Source organism: Ictalurus punctatus, chromosome 23 (assembly GCF_001660625.3).
Source record: "Ictalurus punctatus breed USDA103 chromosome 23, Coco_2.0, whole genome shotgun sequence".
NCBI classification, from domain to species: Eukaryota; Metazoa; Chordata; class Actinopteri; order Siluriformes; family Ictaluridae; genus Ictalurus; species Ictalurus punctatus.
In genome coordinates, this window is record NC_030438.2 from 12889844 (window position 1) to 12901911 (window position 12068).

The window sequence follows — 12068 nt, forward strand, 5'->3', positions numbered from 1 at the left end:
TATATATATATATATATATATATATATAACAATAATTGTCAAACCTTTTATCTTAGTATATAATATTATAGCAAAACTGTATTACCATTGCATTATTCTAGATCATAATATTCCATTCAAAAGTATTGTCTCAATGTGCTTTATTTTTTGGAATAGACCCATTCAATGATGTTGCTGCCCACCCTCTGCACTACCCAGGCAAGGTAAGGCTTGCGCTCCTCTCTGCTCTTAGAGAGAGCTACATGCACCGGCCTCCTGCCCAACATCTTTCCATCCATTCCTTTAATGGCTGCCATGGCTTTGGTTGTAGATGGAAAACTAACTAAGCCAAATCCTTTCGAGGTGCTATTCTCCATCATCACCTGTAGGGGACAGCGGGGAGGTACAGAAAGCAAAGACTGAGCATTACACACACACACTAAAATCTAAACAGATAAGCTATGTTATGTTAGTATCAGAGTACAGGTATTGCACCTCCCCATAGTCCATATGTACATCTTCTATGTTAAAAATCATTTCATATGTATATGAAAAAATACTGTATATAAAATACAGTATATGAAATAAACATTGGGAAAAAGAAGAAAATGTAAGGATTAGTAGTTGACCTTTGCACTGACGATTGCTCCAAATGGGAGGAACTCCTCGTACCCAATGTGAGAGGTGTAGGCGTGGGGGCTGTGGATGTCTATGTCTCCTCTCCCTCCATAATATCACCCAGTGTGAGAGGTGTAGGACCTTCAGGAGAGACATGGCATGTCAACCCACAGAATTTATTTCAAACCGAGTTTTAAAAAGTATTGAAAAAATGCTACTCATGCTACACAGATGCTATATGCAACCAAACAGTTAAAAGCCTAAACCTGGGAGGAAAGGACTTTCCCAAAAGTGGAGAAGGTGTCCTAAAGGGCCATGTTGCCAATTGACTTGTCCAAGTTCCTGATGAACAGGTTTCCGATGCCGGTGTTCCTGAGGAATGAATCCTTCTGAGACCACATAATATGCATGGGTCGCCCATAAGGAATTCAAAATCAAGCATTTCCAATGCTCGCTCAGCTGAGGGAACGAAAATCAATTACAACTCATTAATTTCAATAAAAATGGCCATGTCTTAGTGGTTAATTAGCTTAATCTCACACAGAAAAAGCGTATGAGAGAAATCACACCATTATTTCAAGTACTTACTCTAAGAAAATAAATAACTCTTACAAAAATATATTTTTCAACAAAACCACCTCAGAACTTGACCTTATTGATGTAATAAAGCAGTATAATAATACATGAATTACACATGTAGCCCTAACTAGGCTCTAAACTGCTAATAATATACAGAAATAGTATATGGAACAGCATTCCCCTGTGTTCTGTATTGTTTGTTTTACCGTCAGCTTGATGACGGAAATTGACGAAAGCATAGCCAAGTGAAGAGCCGGTCTTCCTGTCCCTGCAGAGCCTGATGGAGTGACTGTGTCATACAGGGCTGAATTTCTCTACAAGCATGGGCTCCATCACCTCAGCGTGCAGATCACCCACATACATTGCAGACAGCAAAGTTTGGGCTCATTTCAACTAAAGAATAGAAATTCATCAAACTCTTGGTGGTGGAGAAAAGCAATAACACCAACTGAACATTTAGTAGGCCTACCAACACACTAACTTACTGTTTTAAATAGACAAACCTTAGTATAAATACACTAAAAATGCTTTTCTCCACATAAATTGGAGGAATCATAAAATGTATATAGCTAAAAGTTATTACACTTATCAGTATGATAATAAAATTAAAGAAAAATTAATGATCAACAGTCATGCTATTAATATGTGTAATAGTAGTAGTAATTAAGTATTAAAACTTTAAAAAATCAATAAATTTTTGATTTACCACAGATATATTGCACAAAGTATAAGACTAAATGCTGATTATTGCTGCCAAATAGCTGCTAAGCTGCTGCCAAATCGCTGCTAATCTGCTGCAAAATCACTGCTAAGCAGCCGCCAAATCGCTGCCAAGTGGCTACTGCATGGATGCTAAATCGATGCTAAGTCACTGATAAGTCGCTGCTAAATCACTGCTAAGCCTCTGCTACTCTCTCTGTTGCTGGTTATGGATAGTCTGAAGAGATTTTTGGTTTGCAGGTTCAGATACTGGTATGGAATGTGACGCAGTAATATGAACTTGTTTCTATGGGACATTACAGAGTGTCATATCACAGCAAAGCAGTGACTACATTTCCCATCCTACACTGCGGCCTACAAACATGGCCACCATGGACTGCAAGTCCCAGAACACTCATTCAGGTTGGGGGTGTACTCTGGATTCACAAACTCCTTTATTAATAGTGCCAAAAACTGAGTTACATTGTGCAGACCCTTGGAATCTGTACGTGCCAGACACGCTGCCCACTAGCGGGCTTTGCCAACGAGCCGGGAGAGTATGAACCCTAGCCACTGCCTCTGGTCAGGCTTGGGGTGCGCCAGGCTCAAAAAATGCAATTGGCAGTCAAAGAGAAAATATTCAGGGTAGCCAAAAAATCAATCGTATGGTTCTGGGGGATCTGATAAGCTTAATATAGTTGAGTCTCAGTAGGGTGTTCCTTACTAGCTTGGCATGATGTCTCCTCTGTCTTCTTGCTCCAATGAGGATGAGGCTCTGCCTTCCTGCTCTGCTGAGGACATCACTCTGCCTTCCTGCTCTGCTGAGAACATTGCTCCATATTCAAGAAAGGCCGACGAGACGGCCCACCAAGTCAAGCACCTGTCTAAAGCTGACAACACAACTTCCCAAGCCTGGGTCTTGCCTAAGGACCCTGGCGAACCAGCCCCAGCCTCATGTCTGCTCCTCGAGGAACCTGTTAATTATCGGACAATGCCTGCATTGGAACCTGAGGGGCTGTGAAGACATTTTGCCTCTCCCTTGGGAGAGGGTTCTGTCATATCACAGCAAACCAGTGACTACATTTCCCAACCTGCACTGCGGCCTACAAACATGGCCGACATGCACGGCAATTCCCAGAACACTCATTCATTCTCATCCCAAGGAGCTTAGTAAATTAAGCACAAACTCACACTACAAAAATTTTTTTCTTTCAAAGTATCTTCAAATATTAATATAGAAAAACTGCATTTAATCCTACCTGTACATAAAACAAGCAAAGTTGTAATTTATCCTGAAAAAATCCCCAAAAACTCTGCTCAGTGAGTTTTTGTGCATGCATATATTATTATTACTATTATTATTATTATGATTAATTTCTAAAGGGCTTCACCAGGATAGAACTTGGGTTTAATAGAGAAGCTGTGGCCCACATTTGGCCCTGGGCCAGACTCTGGATACCCCTGTTGTAGATTCTTGTATGTACAGGGTGTCCCACAAATCTCTGTACATAGGGGACTATGTTTGCCAGGACCACATCAGCTGTCAGTGGATATTTGTGGACGTCCACTTCTCAGGTCCGCAACACTTTCAGTCTTTTTAAATTTGTTAATAAGCTTAGCCACAGGGTCGAGTGTGAGGTACTTGCCATGTTTCCTGATAAAGACCTCTGAAACCTTGTGACAGCTTCCCAATCCAGCCATAATAATGATTCTTCTTTTGTCAAAGGCATTCCTAAGGTCTATCTAAAATTTTGAAAGCATTTTGCTAAAAAGTGTTAATTTCCTCTTTGTATGGAGACTTTTGGGACACCCTGTAGAGTTTCCTCCTGACTGTAATCACAACAAATTAATCCAAACCAACAAATAATCAAATATAGATTTATTTAGCCATCTCTGCTTTGGCTTCATAGTATACTGCACTCATGACAGCCCTGTGAAATGCAACACTATAAATACAGTCAACCTGAATGAATTTAAACAGAATAAACTCTCCATCTCTTATTAGAGTGTAGTGTAGGGATGTAGGTTACAGCTGTAGTGCGAGGGCAGGCAGGGCATCTTATTTATGAAGGATTACAATTCTGGCTTACTGTTTTGATAATTAGGTAATACAGGTCAGTTTACCTACTAGTCAATTTTATGACACATAAAATCATATTACTGTTGTTTGGCTTTATATTATCGAATGGAAATTAAATTTTTATTACAGACAAAGTGAAAAATAAATTTTATTCCATCCGATGCCGTCCAAGAGAATTCTTTGCTTGCAAGCTAAAATGATTTTTTTAAAAACAGAATATTCAAAATATTTTCAGCTTTAAAAGTCAGCAGCTTTTTAGAATTCCATTAATAACAGGAATGCATTCACACTTCAGCTATAGCAAATTATGGAAATAGAATTTACCAGCAAAAAGATGAAAATAAAATAAAGAAAGTTGTAAGTTTGCTAAATGGCAATCACTTATAGAAGTTTAAACAATTTTAAGGACTCCAAGAATAAATACCATATGTTTATAACTCCAACCCAGTGAAACAAATTAGTAAGATATTTGACCAGTTCTGTGATAAATTAATATGCAGGTATATTTTCTAGATTTAGTCTTCCCAAGCTTACAATATACTCAAAGAATAGCCTCAGTATCACATCCAAAACTGTAGTGAGTCTCCCCAGTCCCTTTTTACCCACTTCCCCAACTTTCACAGAGTTCTCTTGCCATTTTCACACCACACTTGTTTATGTTTATATACACATAATATGTTTACCCTGCAGGGGTAACGATACACAAAACCCAAATACGACACAATACAGCGGCGTCTTGATGTGACATTTTCGATACAGGTGCCATTTTCGAACATTCAACAATATAAAATTCACTGAAACTTTATATTGACACAGTGGTTAAGCATGACTAATTAAACAGCAGTGCTGTCGTCAATCTTACACTTGTGTGCAGTTCCACCTTATTTCTTCTTTTTCTCAGTCCTTGTGCCTTCACCGACTTAATTTTTCCACCTGCAACGTCGTTTCAAAACCATCCCAATTTTGTTTAAATTCCACAAACCTGGCAACCCTGCTGTTTTTTTTGAAGTACTGCATTCTGAAATATACCAAGTCTTATATTTGCAGCTACAAACTTCCCAATAGCCCCACAGATTTCTTTAACCCAGATCAACTGGGAAATGCTATCGTAAAGCAGCAGAGAGAAAAAGGGAGTGGGGGGAGAGCGAACGAGCGAGAGCGAGAGCGAGAGAGAGCGAGAGAGAGACAGGGTGTCATCATCTCCATGATGTTGTTGGCACAGATGCAGTAGTATTCAACTGAATATGAACTCTATTTAATATGCAAATGTATCAAATCAAGAGCCATGTATTCAACAATACGATATGTCACACTGTATCCTTACTCCCCCATGCATATCATTGCTACTTATGGATGGTGAGTTTGGCAGGCTGGATAGCCATAGGAGTTTTGTGGAGCCCAGGGCCAAAGAGAGGGAAGAGCCTCCCATGGAATGTGTCGTTGTAGGTGATGAGGTGTGCCCCACTGTCTGCATCCCAGAAGGACACCTCTCCTTTTTCCATGTTGACTTTCACCCTGATTGTCTCTGGCCTCTTCGCCACAGTTAGTGTGGTGCGAGGAGAAGTCAGACCGCTGTACACGCCTTTACTTAAGCCGATGCTCCACACGCCTCCTGATGTAGTCACTGTGAACTTCCTCTTGCGGGCCACAGACTCTTTACACACTCCGAGGACCCACTTTGGGTTATCACCTACATTGACCTCCCAGCGGTGGCGACCTGACACAAAACCCTCCGAGCCCAGGACAAAGACGCAGGGGTCAAAGCGCTCAGGGTTGTCTGGGACTGATTGCCTCTCTGTGCTCTCTTTCACACTTGCATAGTCAGGGGACATGGAGAGCCATGGTGAAACGGTGTTTGGATCCATCAGCACTGGAACTACAGAGAAGACAGAGATTTAGACACTGAATTTGTCTACAGACTCAAATTAAACATCGTGTTGTAAAATCAGTGCATACATTTATTCTTACATTGGAGACTAGCTTTTAGACAGTGGTAGGTAAATAGAAAAAAGAAGAAGTGTATACATTCAAATGCAGGCTACCACTTTTCTTAGAATCTGAATGTGTGTTCATGTCTACGTGATATTTCGTATGATCTCTCTGTGTCTGTCGTCTTTTCTCCAGTACAAGACATTTTCCATTCTCTATTACTATGGAATGCTCAGGACCTCTGATGTTTCACTTAAGTTATAGAGAGGTGGCTTGTTTTCTGCAAAAATGTCAAGTATTGGATATCAGCCAATAATCACAGCTCTGATAATAGTATAATTGTATAAAGAGGTATTCAGTCCCTCCAGGATTTTGCGACTAAACCAAATTCAAACCAAATTAAACCAAAATCAAGCAAACTCTGCAATATTCGGAGGAGTTTGCAATTTTCTAAATTACCGCAGATTTTCAGCAGTTTGGGCCAAGATGCATCATGTGTCACAAAATACATTCAGCCAAAGCCCTTATCGACTCACGAGTGTCGAACATGAGTACAGCTAAAAGATCTCATTTACCAACAACAGTCACTGCTTAGGACCATGCAAAACAATTTAGTTTATTTGCAATTTCGCCAATTCAAGTGGCTTTCTTGCAAAAAAAAAAAAAAAATCCCACAAAAAACCCTTTATCATATTTTTTTTTTAAAGCCACAGCAGAATCAAGCATTTTTGGCAACAAAAATCACAAAAACACTCAGTGAAATCCTGTATGGAATGGGTATAGGAATGTCTATATGACATGCATCTATTAATTGTCATATTCTTATGTCTACAAAATAATCAAAACAACATATACAATACCAATACACAAAGAGCTGGTGTTATGAGTTTTAGCTGTTTTTTTTTGTTAAGGAAAATCTCCAGTCTGAGACACATTAAATGTGTTTATATATTTGTTTATATTGAAATACACTATACAGCCAAAACTATGTGGACACCAGATAAAGCACACCCATATGTCTGCTTGTTAAACATCTCATTCCAGATTGACTCCCCTTTGCTGTTATAATAACCTCCAGTCATCTGAGAAGGCTTTCCACTAGATTTTGGCTTGAGGTCAGGGCTCTGTGCAGGACACTCGAGTTCTTCCACTCCAACCTTGGCAAACCATGTCTTCATGGAGCTCACCTTGCGTACAGGGGAACGGTCATGCTGGAACATGTTTGAGCCTCTTAGAGCAATCTTAATGCTACAGCTCACAGATACATTTTAAACAATTGGGAACTTCCAGCTTTGTGACACAGGTTTTAAGAAGGATCACACACAGGTGTATAGGTCAGCTGTCCACATACTTTTGGCCGTACGATGTATATGTGATGTGCTTAACGATCCTGGTGCTAATTTGTTGGTTGGTGCTACATTTCTTGCTACTCCTTCAAGAAGGTTTCCTCACTCACCATTTTCTGGCAACATTCAATGTCATATTAATAAAAAATCCAATATAGGAGTAGCAGAGACAGCAAACACTGGACTCAAAGTTCCAGAATGCAATGCATCTATACAATGCAGCTGCACAGAGTTATGGCAGAGAATCAACTCGGCTAGTTAGCGATCTATGAAATGGCAAGCACAATGTCACTGATAGTGGAATCAGCATTAAAGTTGAAACTTTGGAACTTTATCGGTTTGAGCAGACTGTATAGATGCGGAGAGAAGGACAGACTAAAGGACTAAAGCACTGCTGCATCGCTCTCTTAAGGTAGAGATAAATCGAAGGTATACCACGGGCACCACCATCAGTAAGTATTGTGGGTAATGTAGGAAACCGTTAAGCAAATAGATGTGTCCAACATGTCCATGAAAAGAGTTTAGACTGAAAATGTCAACTCATGATTTCATTGCAAAATAAATCTTGGACACATTAAAGATTACGTGTTAATGATAAAGGTTAATATGCAAGTCATTCAGGGTGGATTTTTCCTTTAAGGGCATGCATTCTCACACAAAAAGGCACACTTACAGCATTTGACCTGTGACCGCATGCTCTCCCAAACTTTGTAATCCAGTGCTCCAACATGCAAGGCCACATCGATGAGAGCTCCAGGAGGAAACTTCTGGGATTGTTCATCTGTCCACTGGGCTCTAGGACACATTAGGAAGCACAAAGAAGAATCACAATGTTGCAAGTTCAAATGAACTTCTGAAGCACGATGGATAAGCTCAACACTTACCTAAGTTTAAGATTCTGGTAGTTCTGGAAGTAAAAAGAATTGTTTTTATTATTCAGCAACCAAGATAAGTCAATTCAGACGGCATATACTGTTCTTAATGAACACTAATTTCCATTTAAATACATAAATTCCATACTTGTAGTACAACCAAATCCTCTGCAATCATCTCCTTCCTCAGTGACTGAATCAGCTCAGTGAGAGAGGTGATATCACGGCTGATGCTTTCAACCTTCTCATTCAGCATCTTTTTCTTCTGCTCCTCTTCTTTCTTTAGGGCTATAATTCTGGAAGCTTCTTCTTCATTCAGAATCTTATGGAGCCTCTCAAACAGCTGTCTGATTTGCTTCTCTGCTTCCACTGACTGGCCCTGTAAAGTGACAAGTTTTATATTCTCAAAAAGCTCCTCATACACCACGAACAGCATTAGGATTGTGCGTTTGAAAGCAAAGACAGTAAAAGTTGACGGCGAATATCAATTACCTGAATATAACCGATTGTCTCATTGCATCGTTTCTTCATCTTCTTAAAATACTCCAATTTGTCAGCAAGTATCTTGACTTTTAAGTCAAGCATTTCCTAAACCAAAACCACATGGTTAAATCATTATAGGCCTGGGAGCCGACACACTCCCTACAACAAGTGCTTTCACAAAGGTGACAGAAATGAGCTTGCATTAAAGATGTGTTTTATTAGCATTACTGTGAAGGCCATAGCAATTGATTTATGTCATTTTTACACTCATAAAATGGTTCAGTAACCCACTGAACCCTGTGGATAGGGTCATTTCCATTCTGGAAGAGACAATACCCATCAGGAGAGAAACATTTCATCATAGGATCCACGTTGCAAATTGTCTGAATTGGCAACATTTATTTAAAAAAAAAAAAAAAAAAAAAAAAGGAACTTCAGTACCTACACTATATGATCAAAGGTATGTGGACACCTGACTTCTGAAAGTCCCATTCCAGATTTACTCCTTTGCTATTATTATAAACTCATCTCTTCCAGGAAGGCTTTCCATTAGATTTTGGAGCATGGCTGTGGGGATTGGGGTGTATAGTGTAGCCATATCGTGTATTTTGATCAGATGTTAATGACTGTCCTGCACAGATCTCCAGCTCACATAATAGTTATCGGTTATTGTATAGCAGGTTCAGTTGACTCACCACCAGTGTGTAAAGTCTGACTGAGACGCTCTCCTCACTGATCACCATTGTCCCAATGACCAATCACAGATCATCTACTTTCTTGATAGAATTTGTAGTATTTTGTAGATATATACATTAATTTGATAGACTACATATTGTGCATATACATAAACCATTAGTTTTTGGTGCCACTGGCAAAGACAATTTCTGTTGATATGAAATAAGATAGAATCTATTCTGTGTATGTTCTTTTTTGATTTCTTAAACTGTGCATTCCAGCGACTTTTTGAGCATGCATGAACCTCTGCTCTAAAAAGACAAGTGTCCCCAAACCAGACCAGGAAAATGGCACAATTGGGACAGATTCAAAATACAAAATGTAGGACACAATTGGGCCCAACAGTACACTGGAATCAGTAAGTTAGTGTAAATAAAAGGAAGTTGGTCAACCTGGCAGTATTTAACTCCATGGTCTACAGGCCTGACGTCATGGCTGGAATGTAGGGTCACACACTCCGCACATATGGGCTCCTCATCTTGAACACAGAACAGCTGCAGCTCGCGTAGGTGTAGGCCGCAGATCACATTTGGAGCTCTGGTAACGCGCCATCCTCTCTCTTTCTGAAAAGACTCGGCTGTGCTTTTCAGGGCCCGGTTCAGGATCGGAGTCTCTCCTTCACAGTTTCTCCGACACACGGGACACATCTTCGAGCGGTTGTGCTTCCAGCTGGCCTCCAGACACGCTTGGCAAAAGCTGTGACCGCATGAGAGTAGCATGGGGTCTTGGAAAAGGTCCTTACACACCGGACAGCTCAGATCAGACTCGAGAAGAGACGGTCTGTCTGTAATATCCTCGTCCATCGCGGACGCCATGTTTGAACTTACACAAACCTTGCGTTTATTTTCACTTTCAGCTGAGCGCCAATAACTACAAGCAGGGACGTTTACTGGTTTTTTTTCCACACACCACTGCTCAAAATCTCACTGCTTGAATCTAAAAAGATAAAGATTACTGTTTTTTTGCTTCCGTATCTGGCATAATTTCGGTAAATATCCACATTTCGAAGTTCCGTGTACCACACGTCCTGTTCCGTTGCTTACCCTATCAGCGTCCCCTTCTCGAGCATGCGCACACATTTTGCCGTTGCTTTGCGACTCTGCCCGATGTGAAATGGCTTTTCACGACATTATAGCACATTTTGTAACATTTAGAAATATGCCGTATCTGAAAGTATGTGCATTTTGTTAGATACAGGATTACCACAGAATCGTTTTTTGGAGTCATTTTGGCCCACTCTTCTTTACAACATTGTTTCAGTTCATTGATGTTTGAAGGCATTCGCTTATTCACGGTAGGAATGGGGAAACGAAGCCTCATAAAGCTCAAATTTCCCCCGACTGTTCCGGGAAAAGATTCAAAGTTTCGGGAGTGCCGTAACAGCGCCATTTAGTGGTTAGTGAAAAATAAAGCAGACAAAAGCCATTGGAACGCCACACTCCAGAGATAGTTTCAATGTTATGTGCACAAATAAGAGCACATAACATGTTGACTTTGTTGAATTTCTCCCTCTGATAAATTACTTTACCCATTAAAGTGTTGCAATAAATGCCAGTATGAACTAATATAATTCAATATGATGTAATAGAAGAATAATGTACACATATATGACTAACAGAGTTGTGTATGTATTTCGTCTAAAAATATTTGTATTCTTGTGACAATATTACTTGTGTGACTGGATATTTAAAAATTTTAATAAGTTTGAATGAAAATCATTCATTTTGACATGGATAAAACGATAATTAAATGTTATTAAATGTGCTTATGAGACTTGGCATTGATAGTGCTTGTGTAACCGAGGGAATGACAGAAAGTTGAGGATGAAGTTTTAAATTATTTTTATTGAGAAATAAGAGGTGTTTGACCATGTTGGGCTTGAGTCTATTTCTCCTCTTTGATAATACTTCCCCTGCCTTAGAGAACACTCTTTCACATGGTACAGAAGAGGCCAGTGTACAAAGAAACTGCAATGACAAAGTGTATAGATGAGTGTACAGTTCACATATTTCTGTATTTTCCAGTGTTCTAGTGGATCTTCAGCTCTTTGAATGTTTGTCTCTGTAAGGTATCTCTCAACTTCTACTATTGCATCAGCTGTGGCATTTGAGCTTTGTTTGCTCTGGTCCACAGCACTGTCCAAGAATTTGAATGGGAGTTACTGTACATGTACAGCGACTGAATATACTGTATCACACACCAACAATCAACTATAAAAAAAATATTTTTTGAAAAAACAAATGAATAAATATATACTTGAGCTTGGTATAGGCTTTTGAGCTGCGGATGGTGGTTCTGTTGACCGAGTGCTTGTTGATATTAATAGGCTTTCATCTTCAGCCCTGATGACATTTGTACATTCTGCTTTTAGCCATTTGACAGCCTGTCGTTTTATTTTGGTTGAGGAAACCCAAGGTTTTAAACCTTGGTAAAAGCAAAGTAAAGTTGCCATGGTCATTATGCTGAGTGACTCCATATTCCAGATATGTCCCCTCAGACGCTTGATGAGGTTTTCAGTTAATTCCTTTGAGATGTCCATGGTTAATCTATGAAATACAAAATGAGTTACTCAAAGCTGCAAAAAAGTAATTCTTAAAACATTGATTACTTTTGTTAAGGAGTAGTCTAAATAAATACAAATAAATACCTGATTTGTTCACCCTGTAAAGAATGGTGAATCATTTTCAATAAAGGAATGACTTTGGAGCCAGACACTTGTTTTTCCTCAGACTCTACTGTGGCCTGGTG

General features: G+C 39.6%; 1 protein-coding gene across 1 annotated transcript; it reads right to left on the reverse strand.

The window, feature by feature from the left end:
• Positions 1-3739: 3739 nt before the first annotated feature.
• trim35-28 (tripartite motif containing 35-28) lies at positions 3740-10580 on the reverse strand. Its single transcript, XM_017453430.3, has 6 exons — positions 9713-10580; positions 8595-8690; positions 8251-8481; positions 8115-8137; positions 7904-8025; positions 3740-5831 (listed from the first exon to the last, which is right to left on the reverse strand). Exons 1-6 carry the CDS (start codon positions 10133-10135, stop codon positions 5299-5301), a joined length of 1428 nt encoding a protein of 475 aa, XP_017308919.1. The 5' UTR covers positions 10136-10580; the 3' UTR covers positions 3740-5298.
• Positions 10581-12068: the final 1488 nt, after the last annotated feature.

Coding starts and splice junctions, on each gene's coding strand:
- trim35-28 (XM_017453430.3), bottom strand. CDS start 10,135: ATGGCGTCCGCGATGGACGAGGATATTACAGACAGACCGTCTCTTCTC. Junction 8,691..9,712: donor ATGGAGTTAAATACTGCCAG/GTTGACCAACTT, acceptor GTTTTGGTTTAG/GAAATGCTTGACTTAAAAGT. Junction 8,026..8,114: donor TACCAGAATCTTAAACTTAG/GTAAGTGTTGAG, acceptor AATGTGTCCTAG/AGCCCAGTGGACAGATGAAC.